The sequence below is a fragment of the Callithrix jacchus genome, chromosome 2 (assembly GCF_049354715.1).
Source record: "Callithrix jacchus isolate 240 chromosome 2, calJac240_pri, whole genome shotgun sequence".
NCBI lineage: Eukaryota > Metazoa > Chordata > Mammalia > Primates > Cebidae > Callithrix > Callithrix jacchus.
In genome coordinates this window covers 144,532,315-144,558,057 of record NC_133503.1, presented here as the reverse complement: position 1 = coordinate 144,558,057, position 25,743 = coordinate 144,532,315, and the positions used below count along the sequence as shown (strand labels likewise).

At 34.7% G+C, this 25,743-nt stretch overlaps 1 protein-coding gene across 2 annotated transcripts in view; it reads left to right on the top strand.

The window, feature by feature from the left end:
- The window catches only part of CWC27 (CWC27 spliceosome associated cyclophilin), a 290,308-nt gene that overhangs the window by 207,191 nt on the left and 57,374 nt on the right, over positions 1–25,743 (top strand). For both annotated transcript variants that reach the window (XM_002744915.7, XM_008992001.5), the window contains exon 12: positions 24,417–24,526. In XM_002744915.7, coding sequence (XP_002744961.1) covers positions 24,417–24,526 — 110 coding nt within the window. The remainder of the gene's footprint in view (positions 1–24,416; positions 24,527–25,743) is intronic.

Sequence of the window (25,743 nt, the reverse complement as noted above, 5' to 3'; positions counted from 1 at the left end):
AACAACCTGCTAACATGCTGCCAACAATCTCTGTTGCTAATCTCAAATCCTGCCAATACATTCTGTGTGTGGCTTTTCTTAAACACAAACACTATCATGTGTCAATCCCCTTCATAAAGTTCTTTAATAGCATCTCATTTCCTATAGCATAAAATCCTTTGCCTTGCATGCAAAGCCTTACATGGCCTATAATTTGCCTGCCACACTAATCTCATCTTTCACCATGGATCCCATGTTCCATGAAGACTAGATTTATTTACAATTCATTTCACGTTTATATATCCAATGAATATTAACCTCAATATTCAAGTTGATGTTTAAGATCATTTCTCTAAGAATCCTGTCCTGATCACTGTTTCATCATTGAACAAGTATTTCTCAAACTTTTCTGCACATTAGAATCACCTAAAAATTCCAAGGCCCGGGGTCTGAGACCCAGGCATCAGTACTTTTTTAAGTTCCCCAGGTAATTCTTAGCTGAACTGGAATGTGACTAGATTAAACTGAGCTGTGCTATAAATGAGTACCAGATCTTGAAGACAATGCCAAAAAAATATAAACTAGTTTAGTCATAACTTTATATTGATTACATTTTGAAATAATATCTTTATATGTTAAATTAAAATTTAAACTTGTCACAATTTCATTTGTTTTCTTTTAGGTTTTTAATGTAACTACTAGAAAACTTAAAATTCTACTTAATACTTACATTATATTCGTGTTGGGTATTGCTGGTCCAGAACAAATCACAATGATACTAAACTATTATATAAATTGTAACTAATAGTAATATATGTTGTCTGTCTAATGTATACTTATGTGTCTTTTTTAATCCTTTTCTGCCTCATTGAAAAACCAAACTTACATAAATTTTATTATACTAGAATTTTACCATAAAATATTAATTCATTAAGTTCTCTATTCAGGAAACATTTGATGCTAGTTATTTTACATATGTGAAATACTCTATAAGGAAGGCAAGGAAAATAAAAACCAAAATAACTATATAAAATTAAAAGGTTACCACCTACGGATTTCAGAAGAGTAAGAGATTTAAAATAATACCATTCTAGCCATTTGAATTATTTTGCTGTTTTATATTGTGGAGAATTAAGACAAGGTGTGGTATCTTTAAAAATCAGCTTTATTGATGTATACTTTACATATAATAAAGTTCACCAATTTTAAGTATACAATTCAATGAGATTTGACAAAAGTGCACAGTTATATAACCACCGGCATAATCAGGACATAGGACATTTATATTATGCTTCAAAAGTTCCCATGAGTCCCTTTGCAGTTAATCCCCTCTAGTCATAGACCCAGCCAGGCAACCATTAATCTGCTCTCTCACACTATAGTTTTGCTATTTGTAGATTTTCATGTAAATCGTATCATACAGTATGTGTCTGGCCTCTTAGCATAATGCTCTTGAAATTCATTTACTGTATCAAGTTTTTTTCCTTTTTTGTCGATGAGTCGTGTGCTACTGTATGTGTCTACCATAATATGTTTATCCATCCATCAGTTGATGGATATTTGTGTTATTTCTGTTTTTTTAAGCATTATGAATAAAGCTGTTATAGCACTAATTCATTTTGGATAAAATACCTTACGGTGTGATTTCTGGGTCATATGGTAGGTATACGCTTATAAGAAACTGCCAACCTGTCTTACAAAGTGGCTATATCATTTTGCATTCCCCCTAGCAATGTAGAAAAGTTCTAGTTGCATAAAATCCTTGTCAATTAATGGTATTATCAGTGTTTAATTTCAGCTATTCTAGGGAATGTGTAATGGTATTTCACTGTGATTTTAATATGCATTCTCCTGACGATCAGTGATGTTGAACATCTTTTCATGTGCTTAAATCAGGTTGTCTGTTGTTAATCATATTAATTGGTTTGTTGTCTTCTTATTTCCTTGAAAGAGTTCCTTATATATTCTAGATACAAGTCCTTTATCAGTTAAATGTTTTGAAAATATTTTTCAAAGTTCATGTGCCATACAGTTCATCTATTGAAAGTATACAGTTCAGTGGGTTTTAGTTTATTCATAGATGTCTGCATAGTCAATTTTGAGAACATATTCATGATCTCAAAAAGAAACCTATACCCTTTAGCTATTACCTGCTACAGCCTCAGTCCCCACTTCCCCAGTCCTGTGCAACCACTAATCTACTTTCTCTATATATAGATTTAGCTGTTCTAGACATTGCATATAAATGGATCACGTAATATGTAGTCTTTTGTGACTGGCATCTTTTCACTTAGCACAATATTTCCAAGGTCCATCTATGTTGTAGGATATACCAAATACTTTGTTCCTTTTTATGGCCAAATAATATTCCATTTTATGTCTATATCACGTCTTATTAATTTTTCAGTTGATGGACTTCCAAATATGTGTTTCTAAAATGTGTTTTTGACTCATATGTAGGTACTGTTGAATGAATATGTTGTGTACTATATATATAACATATACCAAAAAAAGGACTACAGTTGTCCCTCAGTATCCATGGAGGATTGGTTCTGCAGGACCTCCTCGCGGACACAAAATCCTAAGATGCTCCAGTCCCTGATATAATGGCAGAGTATTTGCATATAACCTAAGTGCATCCTTCTGTATACTTTAATCAATTCTAGAGTACTTTATAATATCTAATGTAATTTACATGATATGTAAATAGTTGTTGCACTGTATTCTTTAGGAAATAATGACAAGAAAAAAGTCTGCACATAGTTAATACAGAAACTTTTTTCTCCAAATAATTGTGATCTACTGTTGGTTGAATCTATGGATACAGAGTCCATGGATACAGAGGGCCAACTGTAGTTTAAAAGATACAGTAAAATATAAATAGCATTCTGACATTTTTTTTCATTTCTCAGTGAGTCATTTTGTGCACTAGAAACCCTTTACGTATACAGATTTTTGAGGCTACTTGTTCAGACAAGTTAGGTGAATGAAGGTGTTCTAGATAGTATAAAACGTGCAAAAGTACAGAGTTAAGAGAAAGCATGGAGCCTTTTCTTATCTTGCCAATTGTGTGTCTAGAACCTAGAGAGGGTATGGAATCTTTCATTTTATCGTTTTTATTTTCTCTCTCTCACTATAATAATTTAAGGTTCAATGGCAATATCTATATACTCTTGGAATGCCTGAGAAAGAATATGAAATAAAAGTTTTATTATACTGTTTACGCCTATGGTTTTATTAATACTATTTGACAGTGGATATAGGCACTTTATTACTACACTTTCTCTTCAGAAGCAAGCTTACTGTTTGGGCTCCTTTCAAATAATCTCAACCAAGAATTAACAGCATTAATTTTTTTTCCACTCTTCTAGTTTATTTCTGAACATCTTAGTTGCATTATTATTTGAGATTTCAGGAGACTGGCTTTAGTCTGCTATAGAAAAACAACATCAAAAATAAGTTATTTGTACTTTCCATTCTACAAAACCCATGGAGAAGTTCTTTGTACTTCATTCCGTACTTTGCTAAGTTGCCATGTGAGGCATTTATAAAAGAATAATTATGTTTATTCTCACCCATTTGGTTATGGTTGAATAAAAAAGGTTGCAACATTTACTATATTACTGCTGAAGAATTTGCTAGTCTTTATATGTATCTTGTGAAGATGCTTGGCAGACTATTAAGAAAGAATCCAGTAAAGTAAGTTTCTCAGAAATATTCCTCAGTGTTGGCTTGCTTGTTTTTCTATTATTCACACTGTTATTATTCTGATTAATTTAACAGTATATTATACTAATTCACTACATACCTTAAAGGCCATAGCAATTGACAGTGTGTTTTCTATCTCAGTAGAGACAAAACATTTGAGACAGATTCACGCCTTTACCCAAGTGAGTGACAGAGCTTAGAATAGAATGTGAAGCTGCTAACTTAGAATACTGAACCCAGTTCACTCACTATGTTGGCTTTGTTGAGTGACTAAGCCAAAGATTTAAAAAATTTTAATCGGTGAGAACGTGTCTATAATTATGTTCTAATCCAAAATAAGAGGGTGAGAAATTTTTCACTTCACCAAGAAGAAAGTGTAAGATTGCTTTAGTGACTGATTCACTCAATGGAACTTAATTAGACAAACCCAAATAATCCTTCTACAGTAAAGGATTCATTAATGCCATTTCAAAAGAAAGACACTTTTTAAAGTATTTAATTTTTTCTTTCCCCCAGCAAATGTGTCTTTGTAATACGGAATTCAGAGACTTTACTTTTATTTGACAAGTTACCTTGATGAGCATTATCTTTCTGTTGTTTCTTGATCATTCCTTTGGCTTTCTAGACCTCATTAGAAATGGTCACAGACATTAACATAGCACTTGCTGATCACAATTTTTCAGTGCTTGGGACAAGGAAAGCCAGTTACTCAGCCAGCTCTGCTTTGTCCTTGCCATCTTCCCAGTTTCTCTTTCAGTCACTTTCTCAAGGAATGCATTTTCCACTGAAAAATTCCATTCCTTTTTTTTTTTAAGTTAATCTTTCATTCAAATAATATTTATCACATATGAGATAGTGTAGGCACTATTTTAGGCTCTGGACATAAAATAGTAAATAAGACAGAAAAATCTCTGCCCTCAAGGAGTTTGCATTCCTGTGCCTAACTTCGGCGCCCTACTCAGTCACAGTTCATAGACATCTAGTGATCACGTCATTTTCATAGTTTTCAGCTTTTACCAAAAGCATAGGTCTCCAAGTATAATGTCCTGGTCTTCCCAGTGACAACTACTTCCCCGGTTTATTGTTCCTTTGTTTTCTGAGACAGGGTCTTGCTCTGTCACCCGAACTAGAGTGCAGTAGTACAGTCTTGGCTCACTGCAGCCTTGTGCTCCTGGGCTCAGGTGATCCTCCCAACTCAGCCTCCCAAGTAGCTGACACTACAAGTATGTGCCACTATGCCAGCCTAATTTTTTTTTAAGAGATTGAGTCTCACTATGTTGCCCAGGCTGGTCTTGAACTCCTGGGCTCAAAGGAGCCTCCCACCTCAGCCTCCCCAAATTCTGGGATTACAGAAATGAGCCACTGTGCACAACCCCCTATTATATTTAAGTGAATTGTTATGCCTAAAGCACTTATCAGGCTGCCTGGCATATAGAAAGCACTATATATACTTGTGTATGTTAGCTATAGGTAGAAGATAGGAGTAACAAAGCATTTTCCATCACTATGCCAACAAATACTGTTTATTTTTTAAGCAAATTCAGAATTATAGGTAAGCTCCATGATAAGCAGTGCTACATTTGAACATCCAAATTTATAGAATATATAAACTGGGTTTTGATCATTCACAAAACTATTTTCTATGTTTCTCCCAATTATAAGTTTTATTGGTACTTTGGAAATAGGATTTAATATACAGAAATATTTCTTATTCAAACAATATATGTTAGTAAAATAAAAAATATGATATCTACTCCCTGTTTCTTCAAATGATAATCAGCTGAAGGCAGTCATAACTATAAAGTAGCTTACATACATAAAATACAGTGCCTAGTATTCACTGCCAAATAATAATAATAATGCCTCACTTATATAACATCAACACTTTACAAAGTCCTGTCACATGCTTCATTACATTTAGTTCTGTAACAGTCCTGAGAAGTCGATTAAACAAATATTATACTTTCTACTTTGCAAATGAAGAAACCAAAGTATTAAAGATATTTAGTACTCACCCTAACTTAAATAGTAGATTTGAGGAGAAGTTACAACTTTTACCCAATATTTTTTCCACTGTAAAACTGCAAAGCATGTTTCCTCAAAAAATAAAACAAGCCACAAGCAATATGACCTATTAGCTGTATGCCAGAATCAGCAGACTGATTGCTAGCCTGCAATTCACAGCATTACCACTAAAGTTGAGCAGGGCGACCCCCATTCAACTCACCATCAACCTCAGGTTTCAGAACGCCCATTTGGATGCAAGTAGACTTCAAATGAAGCATAGCTGGGTGAGCTTTTCCCCTACCTTCACTCCATCTCAAAACTTAATATGTCAGAGATGTCGTTAAAGATGAGGATTGAAGAAGAGGAGTGAAATCTGAACTCGAATTTTTATACCTATCATAGAGAACATGGTTGGTCTAGGGAGGTAAAAAAATAAAATAACAGTGAAACAGAGTCAGAAACAACTGGACATGGTGCTTTCAAATAGTTGTACATATTTTCACATTTAAATTAAAATATTCCCATAGATATAGAAAAATAATTTTACCAGGATATTTTCCGGGTTACTTCTTAAAATTATTAGGAAAAAAATCCCAAGATTTTGGGGAGTCAGTCCCTCTCTCTCCTCCCTTACCTTTGCACTTTTAGTCACTAAACTACTAAGGAATGCTTTGTTTATTGATCAAGAGGTTTGCGGGCATCAGGAAACTTGAAATTTTACCCCCATTTTATCAACTAACTAAAGCTAGTACTATGATATGAAAATATCATAGTTTAATTTTATTAAATTATCAAATATTTAAATATCAAAAATTTAACTTTATAAAGGCTCACAAATAATCAATAAGTAGGTATAGGGAAATTCAAAATAAATATTTTATAAAAGGCTCACAAACACCTATGAATGATTTTTTGCAGTTAGGACCAACAAGGTAATACACTTTGGCTGCTCGTTGCTTGCCAAAATAAAGTACAAATTTCTTAATCTGGCATTCAGAAACTTTGATGATCAGACTTTTGTTTTATTTTCCTTATTCCCCATCTTATTTATGCTTTCTTCATTTTAAAAGAATAACTTTTTCTGTCTCATGTGCATCTTTCCCTATATCGCCTTTGGTTATTATGTCTTGGTTATTATTTCTCTTTTACCTGCTATTGCCTAATCTCATTTCTCCTTCTATGCCAAGTTATGCTGCCACTTCCTCTGCCCAGCTTTCCCTCTCCCTCCTCTACATGAATTCCCTGGATACTTCATCAGAATCTCTTATATTATTGGTAGCACAACACAGTAATAGTGTATGTCTTATCCTTTGTCCAGTATATAAACTCCTAACCTGGGAAACTATCATTGTTTCCCTCACTCCCATGAATAATAGCACCACCTACCACCATAACTGTTTGCTCTCAATAGAGTAGGAAAAGGATAGGCTTTGAAGTCTGACAGCCTTGGATTGAAATTCTTGCTTTGTCATTTATTAGCCATATAACCTGGGGCAAGAGACAACCTCTCTAAACCTCTATTTCCTCATGCATGAAATAGGGACAATAATACCCCTTCTGTTCAGTGATAAAGCATGCACAGTATTCTTAGCATTGTGTTTCAGACATGCTAGGTCCTAAAAAATGGTGATGATGCTGGCAGAGGTGGTCACACTTATATTTTAGAAGCTACTTTACTGCTTCCATTTCCTCAATCCTATAGGAGATCTAAAGAATACTCTGCCATACCACACTTCCAAGTATTTTAAGAACCATTTTGAACAGATTTGTAAATTCTTATAACTACTTGGAGAAAATTACCTTATGAGTGTGTTACAAAACGATGGAATCTTCATTTAAGTACTGTTAGAAACACAGATACTCTGCAAAGCTTAATTTGCCTTGGGCAATTTTAGGTAGCAGTTCTTTAGTCTCTTTTCAGATTGGCTTCATGGAATCTTTTTATCTTGAAGAATTTTTTTTTCTTATTGCTACAATGTGGGGTACATAATTTGTAGTTTCCACATCCAGAATGGCAGGGAAACATGGAAATGTTGTCATAATGATCAAGCTATAAGAATTGTGGATCACACCATCTGGAGAAACACAAAGTGTGCTCTGTTGAGGTACCTGGGGGCAACATCAGTCAACCTTTGTGCTTGTCCAGAGGTTTGTGTGAGGGAGGATGAGCAAATTTGAATAGGAACAACAAACTACAGCTGATAGGTAGAAAGCTAGAGCCCCCAAAAGAAAAGCACATATGCCCCTCAACAATTCTCAGTAATCATTTATATATTGCAGTTGTGTCTTGTAATCATTACTAAGAATGCAGAAATATCTGTAAAAAGCTATTTATCAAGTAGTCTATCTGATAGGCTCTCTGAAAAGTGTATGTAGTAGACCCATTGTTTAATAAAAAAAGTTGTTAGGGAGACCCTGGGCAGATTGCCCATGGGTTAACCCTGCTCCTCTAGGAGCAGTATAAGAAAAACTGTTAGTAAACGATAAGACAATTAAGACCAGTTTTAATGTTTTGTGTTCAGAACCTGTCTTTACTGATCTAAGTCCTCTCTATCCCTTAATATATTAGGTGAGATTACTTACATTATTTTAATTGATTTTTAGTATAATACTTTGTGATATCCCAAATTATATGCTACCGTGAATATAATTTATTACCAACATAATTGCTATTTGAATTATAAACGCAACAAAGCCTTATACTCCTGAAAAGACAAGATAAAATTTTGTATCTTGATAGGAGTAGGGCTTTAAAAGTTTTTTTTTTTAATATTTCTGACATTTTAAGGGAAAATGGCAAAGTAAAAATTTTTTTAATTCCTAGAGAATTAAAACTATATTAAGGATACATTCCATTTTATAAATGATCACACTATGCTATAAATGTACATATAACCCAATGTGATTACTAGTTTGTTATAAAGTATAAGTGCAGCGAGAATGAACTACAAAGAGAAAGTGCCTATGGTAGTATACAGAGAGAGGAGACACTTTCTTGTTGTAAAATCTGTTTTCTCATATTCCCAGTTTAGCACAATCATTGAACTTCACTGAAACTCAGTTTTTTCATCTGTAAAATGAACAGGTTGCTGATACCTAAGAACTTCACAGGACTAAAATTTTATGTTGTGATTCTAGACATACTCCTTTTATGCAGAATTTAAAAATCAAGATTAGGCATTCAGTAGCATGTTAAATATACAGAATTCCTAGATATGGACTCTCAAATATTCACAAGCTACTCTTCTGGAAGTATCTAATGGAAAATACAGTTGAATATCAGTGAATATTTTCAAGTTTATATTTTAAAATGGAATCCAACATCAAAAAACTGCATAAATTTTAATTGTATTATTTATTCCCCGAGGCAATTTGTAACCTGCACATTTCTCAAATTCTCTAATGGAAAAACACAGAGGAAAACATTTTGTATTATTTTATTTTGAGAATTATTTTAAGCCCCTCAGTTACATGAAGCAATGAAGCTAGGATAAACTACAGAAGAAAAAAAATAACACTTCCATGTAAATTGGGCTGAATTACATATAGTCACTGTTCAGTGTTGAGGCATAATGTTCAAGTATATTTCAGATAACCCCTAAATTATTTAACCACTTTTAACTAATTTTCATGAACCCTTAAGAGGCTTATTGACCACCAGATGGAGCCAGTATTGTTCAATTTGTAGCATAAAAATATGCTGAAAATGAAAACTAGTGAAACAGAATAAAATGGTAGATGTTTTAATTGTAGTCCATAGTATAGAAAAGATTTAACTCTAGCATCCTTTGTCTAGTTTCTGTAAAATGCACATGTGTATACAGACACCCCCCCGCATTAAATTATTTTTTACTATGAATAGGTTTTTATTTTGCCAGCTCCATTGGACAAGTTTTCTTCTTATTCACTATTTGAATATATCACCTTAACAACTTTCAAGTATCTTTAAAACAAAGTAAGGCTTTAGTCTCTGGTCACTAAATAAATGTTATGTATGCAATGTAATAATGAAAAATGATAGTATAGAATATATTGCCTATAGGCTCTCATTTTGTTGTCACGGAATATTCCCATTATAACTTCCATGATGGATTTTCTTAATAAAACAAACAAAAGAAAAGGCATTCTGACTGGGAGAGGGGGAATATGTAGTTTATCACCAGTAGCTCCTCAAGGGAGATGGTAAAACCACAATGAATGGCTGCAACTGTTACTCAGAAAGCTAGTGCCCAGTGGCCCTTAATCAGGGGTAACTGCCTCTCACCTTATTGAACAAGTGTCAGGAATTATCTAATCCCTTATACCTCAACTTAATTAGGCAACCATCTGTTGAAAAGGTATTAGTATGCTAGGGGCGCTGAAGTCCTACAAGCCCCTCAAGGAACTTTGCCATTCAGCAAAAGCAATAAAGTGACTGTAGACACTGTTGTAATTCAGGACCTAAAAATGATCTATTTATTTGTCTACTCAACTACTATTTATTTAGTACATACTGTATGCAAGACATATGCTAGGCCACAGTTCCTGCCATGTGGGTTAATAGTCTAGAGGGTAATATACACAAAGAAGCAGTTATGATACAGTGTGCTTGGGAGCTACAAAGTGCTTTGAAAGTTCAAATGAGGGGAAAGATGATTAAGGAGAATCGAGAAAAAGCCATAAAGGATTCTTCCTAGGTAGAATTTAATTGAGTAAACCCACTGTTTTTCTCTTCTTCTCTTTTTTCCTCATTATTTGTTAAAGCATACATTATGGTCTGGGGGAGTTTAGGGTCTCTTATTGTAGGATTTTATTTCATCAGGATATACCCAGTTGGTGACCTGATGTGTTTTTGTGTCAAATTGGAATTGTTTTCCTAGGGATTTTTTTTTCCCAAACATGAGAAGAAACAACCAACTGGTTAAGAGCTTTTACTTTAGAGCCAGACTACATGGGTTTATATTCCTGAGTTTCTGCTCCATGTGATAAATTATTTAACCTCTTCTGTTTTCGTTTTCTCATTGGCAAAATGGGGTTCATAACATAATTTCCTCATAGAATTGTTAGTTAGAGGATTAAACAAGTAACTCAGTTACCAGTGTCTGGCATATAGTAAGTAGTTGAAATGTTAGCCATCATGTTAGTTATTTTCAAGTCTGATACTTTTCCTTGAATTAATTTAAAATCTGGCATATTAAAAAAATAATACAAACAGACTTTGTAGTTTCCAGAAAGTATGAGGTACAAGTAAACATTAGTAACATTAACATTTTTTATATCCATCAAATTCTGTCTACTTCGTTAATCAAATTATACTTATTGTTATCATTACCACATCACCTTTATTTAGTTAGCAAAAGTTTTCTTGAAATAGTAAATCCAGAGACATTTAAAATCATTTATAAGCAGCCTTATTAACAGTTGCTGGCATAGAAAAGCCACTCAGTACACTTTTTTTTTTTTGAAACAGTGTCTCACTATATTGTTCAGGCTGGTTTTGAACTCCTAGGCCCAAGGTCCTCCCACCTCAGCCTCCTGAATAGCTGTGACTACAGGCCTGCACTACCACACCCAGCTCAATACCCTTTTTTTAAATGAATGAATTTATAGCTACTTAGAACTGATAGTTCCTTGAGCTCTGGTCCTGAAACAACAGAGGGTATAAGCTCTTTTAATCTATACAATGAGAGTTATGAATAGATACCATTGATTCATTAGGTAGGTAGCCAGTGAAGAGATTGAAGTGTAGTAAAGATTAAGTTTCTGACTAGCTCCTAGGGAAAGGATTAGGGACATTCTTGATAACATTCAGGAACAAATGTGCAATACTTAACTTGCAGTCTTACTTCAATTTGTCACCTAAACTAAGAGTTGGAATACAAGTTTTAGCCCAGGCTCTGCTGATAACTCACATGGGACACTAGCTAAGTAATGTCACTTACCTGGTCCTTAGCTGCTTCATCTATCAACTAGGAAGTTAGATTAGAAGATCCTCAAGCTACTTCCTAGCTCTTGTGCTCTAGTAAACTGATAAGTCTAGTGATATTGGACATTTCCTTCCCAAGCCCTTTTATATATATATATGAATATATATATACACACACTGTTTCCCTCATAACATATGTAATCTTTAAGTCCCCAGGACGCTTGTATTATTTCCATGAATCCACATTTTGATACTTACATTATAAGTGACATGATTTTTCACATATGTTAAGTTCATTTTACCCTTTAATTTCTGAAATGAAAAGCCTGTATCATATATGTTTTACATTTCTTTCAAAGCATCTCTTAGCCTAAGAAGCACACAGAAGATGCTGTGTAATTATGAATTGAAGTTTTCATTGAAGACAGTAGGATACAGTGTGGACCTTTGTATCATAGAGACCTCAGCTCACATCCTAGCTTTACTATATTCTAATTGTGGTCACATCCTGTTTCCTCATTTGTAAAATAGGTTTATAGATACTTTCCTCATTGATAATCAAAGCACCTTAGCATGATGCATAACATATAGTAAGTTCTTAGTAGATATTCTTTTTTTAATTCCATCCTTCATCACTATCTATTTAGCATATATTTCATAGAAATTTCAGGTAATAATGACTAGTCATTATAATGCATCATTATTGCTTATGAATCATCAGTGTACACTGAGATTGGTTCATTTTTCTTATAAAGAAAATAATGCAGTCTTACTTCAATTGTAAGAAAAGTAAAAATAGAACACTCTGTATTAGAAAAACATAATTATTTTAAACACCTTATGTATTTTAGTAGCCAGTTTTATGTCACTAAAATCATCTAGTCACTTTTTTGTTTATTCAGGAGGATTCAAGCACATGAGAAATGGATGTGCTACTTTCTGTTCTGGCAACATGGACTGAGCTAACACAGAACTGCCTTCTACAAATCTATAGAAATGCTGGATAAAATACGATCCAGCCCAATTTAAATACTTGAGGAAGAGAGAAAAGAAAGAAAGAAAAGGAAAACCCTAGGTACCAGAAACCAAATGAAGGCATAACCAAACATTGAGTAAGCCAATACGACAGTTGCACAAGCGGATTTTTGACCCAAATGGAGGCTCTAATATCTATAAGCTAAGGTTTTAATTTCACATTTGGATGGAAGATATGGCCTTGGGTTAGACTGTCTGCCTGGTCAGGAATGCCACAAAGAAACTTGCCATTTTTCAGAGCTATGTATGGGAGAAAAAAGTCCCCAGCTGTGTGTGGGAGAAGAAAAGTCTCCTGTGAAAAAGCCAAAAGTCTAAACCTCTACCAAGCACAAATATAAAGACTGTATGTATGCTATTTATATGGTATAGGATTCCTAAGTCAAAAAAATAATGGGAAAAATGGCTCTTGACCAATGGAATCCCTTGATTGTCTGGTAGAAACCAATGGAAAACCTCTCTATTAGGAACACTTACACAGTGTTGGTGCCTAGGATTCCTATGGAATGTAATAGAGATGCAGTCCTAGCTGAAAATAAACTCACAATAAAAAATTAGAAAACACATAAATAAATGACCAACCTAGAGAGAGGGTCAGAAGATATTACAGAAGGATCCCCAAGAGGAATCTGAGTGATAGAACCTAATAACTCTGTTTTAAATAATTTCTTTTTTTTGAGACAGTTTTGCTCTGTCACCCAGGATGGAGTTCAATGAGGCAATCTCAGCTCAGTGCAAGCTCCGCCTCCCACGTTCAAGTGATTCTCCTGCCTCAGCCTCCAGAGTAGCTGGGATTACAGGTGCCTGCCACCATACCTGGCTAATTTTTTTTTTCTTTTTTTTTTTTTTTTTTTTTTTTTGTATTTTTAGGAGAGACAAGGTTTTGCCATGTTTCCCAGGCTGGTTTTGAACTCCTGAACCAGGCAATCCACCTGCCTCAGCCTCCCAAAGTGCTGGGATTACAGGTATGAGCCAACACATCTGGCCAATAAAGAGATTTTTTTAAATAAATAAATATTATAATAAAAAAATTAAGATAATAAAAAAGAGTAGATGATTTGTAAAAGAGCCATATAGAATATTTAGAAATAGAAAGTATAGTTATTAAAATCAGTGACCCAGTTTATGGCTTAAATATTAATTAGAAACAACTGAACAGAGAATTAGTGAAGTACAGAGCTAAGGAAATTACTCAGCGTATACTGATGATTAAATTATGAAACATGAATGTACTATAACCATTCATAGTTGATCATACTATAACTATAAATAGAAGTACTTTCTATTAATGTGATACACCAAGTTAGAAAACAGAATTGACCAGATTTTTCAAATAGTTGGATTTTTGTGGCAAATGTCATTGCATTTGACTGTGTGTACCCTTTAAAATGTTTGAGTTACAGTTTCCATGCAGTCCAGGTGGAATCTTAGCAGGCTTAATCTTGGTATCACAAATGAATATAATGAAATATCAGCAAATGTCACAGCTGTTCTCAAGTTGTTTGCCTATTCATTTGGGCTAGAAATGAAAACATGAGGAAGGGAAAGATAGACTTAAGTCAGGTGATTAAAAATCTCAAAAGACCAAGAACTGGAGCAGCCACTACTAACAGGAGGTAGTATGACTGCCTTGTCTTTTCTGAACTTGATTATTTAGATGTATGACATTCTGGAAGAAACAACTGACAAGACTATGAATTTGACTGGGTTTATATATTTACTGATATGTTTTCCATTTTGATAAATGACTGTAATACATCTACATTATAAAACTATTAGTGGCCAGCTTTTCTGATCTCAAACAGTAGGCTGGATTGGATCAGTCTTTCTGAGATCAATTATATTGTTGTAATTTGTCATGCAAAGGTATTTTAAAGTTCTTAATTGGTAGATGGGCAGAAAAAACTACCAAATCAATCTTTTCCACCTGGAATTTCTGTGAACACCTTCAGCCAAATCTTGGCATTTTATCTTATGGATGGAATTGATGGAATTCATTAGCAAATTGATATGTCTGAGAGGGAATACCATTTACTGTGAAGCAGTTTTTAGCATTTATTTAGACAGGGAAATTGCTTTTGTAGAAAATAAAGACTTTAAGTATTCTATTAGTTGAGATTTTTAAGTTAATATTAATTTTGTGGAATTTAACTTTAGAAAATCTTAACATTTTGGGATGGAAATGCCAAATTTCCATGAGATATGGTCTGTCCCTTTTATTCCATTGAAAGAAAATAATTTAGTAAAGAACATTTAGGAGTACGTGGAATTTTAATTTGAAGCTGTATCAGATCAACTAATTCTACATGAAGGCATACAGACACAAAGTAGCATTAAGTTGCCCTTCATCAGCACTTTAGAGAACATATGCTTTTATTTTATAGCTGTTTGTGAGAAAATTATGACAAGGTAAAATTAGCCTAAGCTAAAATACTACATGTTTCAGTATTAAGATTGTGTGCCACTAAATTAGTCAGATTAATAGACTGCCCTTAAAATAATATTTGTTGCCCAACTATCTGCCCTGGCCTAACACCAAATTTATATAATTCGGTTGTTTCTCAACTCATATTAGTCCACCTGTAGTTGATAGTCAGTGAAATTTTTTCTTAGCTCTATTGAGTATATCTTTTTTAAAAAATCAAATTGGTATTAAATTATTAAACACAGTCAAATTAAAATCTCCGGAATACATCGAAGTAGTAAAACCCAAAGATAGTTGCAGATTAAAAAAAAGGTAACTCCTGAGCAACTTTAGAAGCTCTCATTTTCTTTAGGGCATTCTTTATTTAAAGGAGTAGCAGAGCATTTACAGCTATATAATGATAGGGAACAGCCTGTGATTTACCCATTCTACCCTGAAGCACCAAGTGTTTGAGTCCTTAACTTCATTACAATAACCAGTCAGCTGTGTTGAAGTCAAAATGGTCTCACCTATAATCAGGAGATAAAAAGTCAAGTTTTTATACACTTTTCCCCTTTGAAAAACAAAAGCTGCAGTAAGGATAAGATTACAGTCCAAGACTGTCAGATGACAGTTGAGTTTGCAACTGAGGCATAGACAACATAGTGTTCCATTTCCTTATCAGACTATCTGCTGAAAATTGTATAACCGGAGCTTCATTAAGAATGCAATATAGTTATTAGCTGCGCATGGGGCCGCACGCCTGTAGTCCCAGCTATTCCGGAGGCTGAGGCAGGAGACTTGCTTGAACCCAGGAGGCAGAGGTTGCTGTGAGCCGAGATCGCGCCATTGCACTGCAGCCTGAGTAACAAGAGTAAAACTCCATCTTAAAAAAAAAAAAAAAAAGAATAGAATATAGTAAACATGGGGTAGATGCAAATAGTGTTGAAACGGGTTTCAAGCCTTGTGAAACAAGAGTTACCTTATTTGATCTGGGATCATTTAAATAATAATGAAAAGCCATAAAATTTTACCCAACTATTTCCTTAGCATTTTTCAAAGTAAAATTGGTTTTGCGATCAATTTCTTACTTCAGTTAGAGAATATTGTCTTTTCTTTGTCATTTTAAATTTAGTTCCTATCACCAAACATATTTTATCAAACAGATCCTACAACTTGTGGGTGAATTTTATTTATTTTTTTAGATGCTTGCCATCACTACCACTAATTGCCTGATACAAAACATTTATGAATCTGGTAATGACTATATATTAAGAAGAATGACTAATGCTACCATATTAAGATATTATCAGGGCAAATATGTTCAGGAGGATCTGAACTACATGCCTGCGTTTTCATTATCATGGCTAGAAAATATAAAAAGTGTGGTTTCATAAATACTGAGGAAATAAAGTGATATATTAAAGTTGTCTTAACTTTTCAATATAGATTAAGATGTGAGAAATGCAGGAAGAAGTAAAATAAAAATGCTAACATGTCTAAGAACATCTCAATTGGAAAATCCTTATAACCACTTTTAGACTATATATAGCTTCAAAAAAAAGAAAGTTTCCCTTTTTCCTCCTTCAATGTAAAAAATTTTATAATATGAAAGAAAAGTATTTGTATAGAGAGGGAAAGAGAAAGAAAAACAAGCTTAACTTGTGCAAGAGTCTGTGATATCCTTTGAAAGCTCAATTATGACAAAAAACATAGAGTTAGCACCTAAGTGTACAGTACCTGTGAGTGTATATTTGGTACTTTCATAACTTAATCTGAATGAGAAAGTAATAATAGTTTGATAAGTGTTTGCCACATGTCAGACAGTATTTTATTTAATCCTCACAACAGCAAGTGAGGTAGATATCATCATTCCCAATTTATAGCTGAAGAACGAAGCACAAAAAGATGTCATAGCTTATCCCTATGTCACACATATAGTAAATTGTGGAACCAAGATTCAGATCAGTCTCACTTCAAAGTCGATGCTCTAAAGATGCCGTGCTCCCTGGCACCTCCTAGAGTGGAAACTAAGAGCACACATTCTTTCATTTTTACCCACCAGAGGAAACGTGTGTGCTTTAGGTTACTGTCTGAGTGGTAGTTTTAATGTCTTAAGAATATCTTGTGAGTTTAATAAGATTGTCCATAAGTTGATGCTATTTCTAATAAGTGGTGACTAAAGAGGCTTCATTGTACTATTCTCTCTATATTTGTACTGAAATTTTTCCATAATAAAACATTCTGTTTGTTTTAAAAGTACTTTTTGACTAACCTTTCTGGACTGGGAGTTCTTCATTGGTTTGTTCAGTGAGTCTCGATGTGAGAATTAATTACATTGTACATATCTTCTTTGTTTTACATTCCCATGATATTTTGGTGGAAGAGAGGTACTGCTATTTGCTCTCCATTCCATGAAAATTGCCTATTTATATTTGCTATTTCATGTTATTTTTTTCTAGCATGAGTATCAGCCAGTCATTTTTATAATTACCTGTACTTGTTTCAAAACGTTCCTATTTCTGAAATACTAATCCTGTGATACTCACAAAGATGATAGTAAATAGCTACTCCTCAGTCCTATCTCACACCAGCACCACGACTGTCCTTGATGGTTGGAACCAAAAGGACGTATTACAGAGCTCTACATGGCAGGTTAAGTCAGTAAAACTTTGATAGATTCACTATTGTTAAGATTACAGTTCTTCCCAAATTAATATATACATTTAGTGCAGCTACTATCAAAATCCTAGCTGACTTATTTGAAGAAATTGTCAAGCTGATTTTAAAATTTATGTGGAAAAGCAAAGGAAAAAGAAAATCACCAAAATAGTCATGAAAAAGAAGACAAAGTTAGCTTACACTAACTGATTCAAGACTGACTATAAACCTGCAGTGATAAAGACAGTATATTACCGGCACACGGAGACACATAGATTAATGGAACAGAAGAGAATGTCTAGAAATAGGCATACATATATGGTCAATTGATTTTCAAGAAAGGTACTAAGGTAGTTCACTGGAGGAAAGAAAGCCTTTTTAACATACAATGTTGGAACAATTGATGTCTATACAGAAAAAATAATTCTCAACCCTTACCTTACACCATATATAAGAATCAACTTGAAATAAATTATATACCTTAAGAGAAAAGCTAAAATTTTATACTACTAAGAGAAGGCATTAGAAAAAAACTTTTGAGACCATGAAGCAAATAAGAATTTTTTTAGATAAAACATAAAAAATGTGATGTATGAAATTTAAATATCGATAAAATGCTGTTCATCTAATTTTAACTTTTGCTCTTTGAAAGATACATTTGAAAAAATGAAAAGGGAAATCACACTGAGAGAAACCATCTGCAAAATATATATTTGACAAAGGACCTATATCCAGAATATATAAGAAAACTCTTACAACTCATTAATAAGACAAAAAAATTTATTAATAGACAAAAGATTTGAATAAACAGTTCACAAGAGAAGACACATAAATGGCCAAAAAGCACATAAAAAATTTAATATCACTTGTCATCAGAAAAATGGCACTAGAAACCACAAGATACTATTTCACACTCTCTAAAATATTCAGTTAAATGACAATACCAGATATATTTGTGGACGTGAAGCAACTCAAACTCTCCTATGTTGTGATAGGGATGAGGCAGCCAAATGGTGCAGTCATTTGTTAAACAGTATGGCAGTATTATATAAAATTAAACATACACTTATCACTTGACTCAGCAATCCCACTGCTAGGTATTTACCCCAGAGAAATGAAAATATATGTCCACAAACAAACTTGTGTATGTAAATTTTTTTGGGGGGGTGGGGGGGAGGAAGCCAGGAAGGGAGGGAAGAAGGACGGTAGGGAGGAAGGAAGGGATGAAGGAAGGAAGGAAGGAAGGAAGGGAGGAAGCAGGGACGGAGGGAGGGAGGGAAGGGAAGGAAGGAAATCAAGCAATGAGAGAGAAATTGCCGACTTGGATCTAGAGGTTTACAAGTTGATTTCTTTTTTTTTGAGAGAAGGAAAGAAAAAAAAATAAGTAAAGGAGAGGAAGAAAGAGGAAGAGAAAGAGGGAGAGTAAATGGAAATATTACTTTATTTTGAAAAAAATTGGGTATTAATAATGGCCAATCAATGTTTCATTTAAACTTATGGGTAGGTGTGATGTGGTATTGACAAGAATGTATATTTTGTGTATTTGAAGTGGAGAGCTCTATAAATATTTATTAAGTTTACTTGTTCTGGATCTGAGTTCGAGTCCTTGATATCCTTATTAATTTTCTGTCTCATTGAATCTAAGTCTCGAATCTGGGTGTTAGGATCGTTAGCTCTTGTTGTTGCATTGATCCTTTTACCACTGTATCTTTGTTGCGTTAAAATCTATTTTATCTGATACGAGAATTGCAACTCCTGCTTTTTATTGATTTATTATTTATTTTTGCTCTCCATTTGGTTGATAAATCTTTCTCCATCCCTTTGTTTTGAGTCTTTGTGTATCCTTGCATGTGAAACAGGTCTGGATGTAACATGCCATTGGGTTTTGGCTGTGTCTGTGTCTTTTGATTGGGGGATTTAGTCAATTTAAATTTAGGGTTGCTGCCATTTGATGTTGACTGGCTGTTTTATCCATTCGTTGGTGTAAATTCTTCTTTATGTTGGTGCTCTTTACTTTTTGGTGTATTTTTAGAAAGGCTAATACTGGTTGTTTCTTTCTGTGTGTATTGCTTCTTTCAGAAGCTCTTGTAAAGCAGGCCTGGTGGTAATAAAAGCTCTGAGTTCTTGCTTGTTCATAAAAGATTTTATTTTTCCTTCAGTTGTGAAGCTTAGTTTGGCTGGATATGAAATTCTGGGCTGAAGGTTCTGTTCTTTGAGGATGTTGAATATTGGCCCCCACTCTCTTCTGGCTTGTAGAGTTTCTGCTGAGAGATCTGCTATAAGTCTGATAAGCTTGCCTTTGTGGGTAACCTGACCTTTCTCTCTGGCTGCCCTTAGTATTTTCTCCTTCGTTTCAACCCTGGTGAATCTAACGATTATGTGCCTTGGGGTTGCTCTTCTTGAGGAATATCTTTGTGGTGTTCTCTGTATTACCTGGGGTTGAATGTTGACCTGCTTTGCTAGTTTAGGAAAATTTTCCTGAATAATATCCTGAAGGGTATTTTCCAGCTTGTATTCATTCTCTCCGTCACATTCAGGTACACCTATCAAACGTAAATTTGGTCTTTTCACATAGTCCCACATTTCTTGGAGACTTTGCTCATTCCTTTTTATCCTTTTTTCTCTAATCTTTTCTTCACGTTTTACTTCATTAAGTTAGACTTTGACCTCTGATATCCCTTCTTCTGCTTGAACAATTCGAGTGTTTAAACCTGTGCATACTTCTCGGAGTTCCTGTATTGTATTCTTCAGTTCCATTAATTCACTCATACTCCGCTCTAAGTTGTCTATTCTCAATAGGATTTCATCAAACCTTTTTTCAAAGTTCCTAGTTTCTTTACGTTGGGCTACAACGTGTTCTTTTAACTCACCAAAGTTTGTTATTACCCATTCCTTGAAGAGTGATTCTGTCATCAGGATGCACTCATTCTCCATCAAGCCTTGTTCCATTGTTGATGTGGAACTGTGATCATCTTTAGAGGGAGAGGCGTTCTGACTTTGAGTATTCTCAGCTTTTTTACGCTGGTTTCTTCCCGTCATTGTAAATTTATCCTCCTGTAGTCTTTTAAATTACCAACTTTCAGATTAGGTCTCTTGAGTGGACGTCCAGGTTGTTAGTTCCCAGGGCCAGAGCAGCAGCGTTAAAACTGATGGTGCTTTTCTGCCCAGGATTCTCCTGTCTGGCTTCCTTCTTGTGTCCGTAGTAGGCGACTCTGCCTTCCCGGGGCTCCAAACCTCGGTCAGAAGGGAAACCGGTCCCGTTTACTCTGGGCCGAGCGCTGCCGCACCGAGGTGCCATCACAGCCGCTGCGCCGGGCTCTGGTGTCGTGCTAGGGGCTCGAGTGGGTCCTCCCAACCTGTTTACTTTGCTCCGAGAGCTGCCGCGCCGAGGTGCCGGCGGAACCGCTGTGCCGGCCACGAGAGTTGCGCTGGCCACCCGTGTGTTTCCTCCACTGGGGGATCTTCTGCTCCGTGAGCGACCAGAATTTGTCTGAAAGTGTGGCGTCCTCTAGTTCTCCGCACCTTCCCTGAGAGCTGCAATCCCGGGTTGTTAGTGATCGGCCATCTTGGATCGTTCCGTAAATTTTTAAAGAGGCATCATTTGTAGTAGCCAAAAACTATAAGCAACTCAAAATAAATAAATTAGAGTATATCCATGCTATGGAACACTACCCAGTTATGCAAAGAAACATGGATGAATCTCAATAATAGTTACTAACCAAAATAAGCCAGACATAAAGGACTACATATTGTATGATTCCATTTGTATGAGTTTCTAGTAATGGCAAAACTGTGGTGACAGAAAGCAGATCACTGGTGCCTCATTGCCAGAAGAAGGAAACCGAATGTAAGAGACATTTGTTTGTAGGGCTGTGGAACTTTTCTATATCTTGATCAGACTGGAAGTTACATGCTCTATACAATACCAAAACTCATCACATTTTATATACAAAATTAGTGAATTTTACTACATGTTAAGCCTACATCAATACAGCTGTTTCATGCATTTCATTTTCTAAATAAGGTGACTACTATTTCTAAGTTATTAGAAGGCCTTTTAGTATTATAAACAACATAGCTACAGAATTTCCATGCTTTATTATATACTTAAACTTACCTATCCTTGACTTGTTAAAATTGATTTTTAAGGCATCTTTATAGCACTTTAAAAAAATCTTTCTACTTCCTGCACATTTCTAGTAAGTGAAATCAAGTGGTTGCTTTTTGCTAAAAGGGACTATGTTCAAGAAGAGGTGTGTGAAACATTAAAATAATCACTACTGAATCTGTTTTGAACGCTGTAAGCTTAACTTACCTATGACATGAGATAGCAGAATTCATCCTACCCTTTCCATTTATTGTAAAATTTTTATCATAAAGGCTTTCAGTTTTTTGTAGCTGAAAATGTACGCAAAGAACTTGTCCTTTCTCTTTTGCATTTTTTAACCATAAAAACATTAAATAGTTCTACAGATACTCATCAGCATTTTCCTTAGAATTTTACAAACTTCTGCTCTAGGAAATAGCAGAAAAGAATTATTGATTCCCTAAAGGCAATGGAACAGGAGATTCCAGGTGCATGGCAAATGCTGAATATAACTGTGAGACTGGGTAGGGGAAGAAGGCAAATTGGCCTACTACCTTCTTTTTTTCCCCTTCTCCAATTACATTATTACTCCATTTTTGCCAGGCACTGTCCTAAGTGCTAAGGGCATACGACTTGTCCTCAAGGAATTTAATGTCAAGATTAAACAGGAAATCACCATAAAGTGATATAAGTGCTAAAGGGTGCTTTGGAAACTCAAAGGAGAAGCATCTAAACCAGACTTCAAGAATGGAATCAGAAAAGGCTCCCTAAAGTGCCAACCAAACTGAGACCTAAAGGAGGAGCAGGAATTAAGCAAGGAGAATTATCAAGAATAGAAAGATGAAGTGTTTGTAGTATCCCTGAAGGAAGAAAAGCATGTACAAAGGCTGATGGTGGGTCAAGAGAGCAGGGTTTAAGAATACTAGTTATCAGCCAAGTGAAAGCACATCCAGGTGGATGCAGCAAAGGAGTTGTGAGAGACATAAGTGGAAAAGAAATCATTAACTACCTCATGTAGGGATCCTAAGTCATCTTAAAGTGCTTCCTCTTTATCCCAGCACAACGCAAATCTAACCACTGTAGGATAAGAAGAAGAAATATATCAAAGATATAATTCAGTCGAAAATATTAAAGTAATTTTTAAATCTACTGTAAAAATCATTTCATGTATACCAATTATGATGGCATACTCTTTTTACTTGTGTTTGCTAGGCATGTGTGACTCAGATATTATTTCTATATTGAATGGTTCATTTTTCCTTAATGTGCTCAGGTTTTTTTGTGTGGGTTTTTCTTTTGTTTGCTTGTTTTGTTTTTCTGAGACAGAGTCTTACTTTGTCATCCAGGCTAGAGTGCAATGGCACTATCACTACAACCTCTTTCTCCCACGTTCAAGTGATTCTCCTGCCTCAGCCTTCCGAGTAGCTGGGACTACAGGTAACTGCCATCACGCCTAGCTAATTTTTGTATTTTCAGCAGGGATGGGGGTTTCACCATGTTGGCCAGGCTGGTCTTTAACTACTTACCTCAGGTGATCCACCCTCCTTGGTCTCCCAAAGTACTGGGATTACAAGTGTAAGCCACTGCACCTGGCCAATGTGCTCAGTTTTTAATGTTTACAGATACAAGTTTTGAAAGCAGGACTGTCCTTCCAAGTTCCACCAAAATCATATTAGGTAACCACAAAAAGATAACTTGTTTCTTAGTTCGAACTTATTTTTTAACCAGAAAATCTCTGGAACAAAATGGCTGATTGTTAATATATTGCATATTCATGATGTTCCTCAAGCTAGGTAACAAAGAGACAAATAATAGACTAAAGCTTTGGTAGAAAGATTACTGGCATTTTTGATTACTTCCGGCTTATCATTTGTCTGCCAGCCAAAGAGAAGAAGAGATTGTGTGTGTGTGTGTGTGTGTGTGTGTGTGTGTGTCACAAATTTTCATTGACATTTATAACATGTAAGATGTTATAAAAGCTAGTACTTGAGTTTGTTGGCTTCTTTATTTTTGAGGCAAAACTGTTTTATGAACCCAGATGTTAACTAACCTTCACATGGAATTATTGTAGGATCAAACCCATAGATTTATTTTCTAATTTCTAATTCAGTAAAGATTATTTTTGTCTGCTGTTGCTAACTGTTTTGACTTATTTGTTAGATATATTTATTTTCTATGATACCATTAAATTGAAGGTTGTTATTGTTATAACTGGGGAACAAAAGTGGTAGATAATTGGAATATCAACTAATATTTGAAATATTGTATCTTCTAAGGCAAGGAAGCAATATAAAATGGTATTGCTGAATTTTAGGAAAACCTTAATTATTTTAAAAGCAAGATAGATGATTTTATGATCAACTTAAATAAGTACATGTGAGAAGAACAGCTATAATTGTGCAATGTATAGTAAAGATATTTATAAAATTGGCTCATAAATTAACATCAGTCACATTCTAATTTAGGAAATAGGTACAGAGCTGGGGGAGCTTACAGGTTTTCTTTTGAAATTAAATGGTGAAAAACAAAGCCCAAGTGCCAACCTCCTTTTCAGTGATAGGAGCATAAACATTGCTATGAATCCACAGAGCTATTTTGCCACTTATTCTAAAAATTATTCTACTATTCTTTAGAAGAAGAAGCCACTCCAGATGGTGCTATTGCAGAATACAGAAGAGAAAAGCAAAAGTATGAAGCTTTGAGGAAGCAACAGTCAAAGAAGGGAACTTCCAGGGAAGATCAGGTAACTTCAAAACCCCAAATCCATACATAATTTATTGTCTTTTTATTGTTTTTACATGTTTCTAAATGGAGCCTAATTTGATTATATATAAGGAGAAGCTCTACCTCTTAAAAATGAAAAAGAATATATTTATATAGGGTAGACATTGGCCACACACATAAAGATTCAAACTCTGGAGTTCTTTCCAGACATTGGTGGTGAAAAAGCCTGGAACTCCCACATTTCAACCTGGTAATTCCATAGTAAGCACAGAAACCTCATGAAGTCACATATCTTCAGAAACCCAGGTGAAACCTCTAGCTAGTGAATATTATGAAACAAAGAAGTGGTGATTATAAATGATGAGAGAGTCTATTCCAGCCCAGCGTCTCACATGCTGACTAGCCAGCTTAGCTTGAAATTGTCCACTGTCTGGAAATAAAGCATTTGGTCTACTAGCTGACTTCTATTGTAATAAAACTGTTTATTACAAGTAATTCCTGAATCATCAGGTAGTAATATCAAGAAGTTGTCAGAAATCAAGAATGAAAAGAGATAGGAAGCTAGCTCAACAATTTGGGAGTCAGCACTATGCACCATGCAATACATGACACTTGATAAAACAAATCTCTTAAGCAGACCTTCATGTTGAAAAGTTAGAGGGCAGACACTTATCATTTATTTTTGGTACAGCCATATATATGGATATAAACAAACTGCCTTATATATATGGACTTGCCATTTTAGTTGTATAAATAAAATAGGCAAAATAAAAGTAAATGTAAAAGCCCGAACCTGTTTGGATAAATTAATATAATCAATACTTGTGTTATAAATGACACCTAATTACTTGTAAGGAAGGGTCATGCAGCAGTGCTTACCATGAAAATAATCATAGGGAAAGGTCAACAAAAAGTCAGGTCTAGGAAATTGTGATTATAGAGAATTAACTTATATGTAATTTTCAAAAATTACAAGTTAATAAAGTACATTATTGATTTGTTTTCATAAAATCACAAAGTCTTCTAAATAGCAATCATAGTGACTATACTACCAGAGATACTAAGGATGACTGATTCATTCATTCCTTTCCCCCCAACCCTCTTGTAGCAAATAATTATTAAGAACCTGCCATGTACTAATCACTGTATTTGAAGGTCAACACATGAACACTCTGATCTGATCTGATCTGCTCTCTCTCTGATCTGCTCTCTGATATATCAGGGAAAAGAGATAGT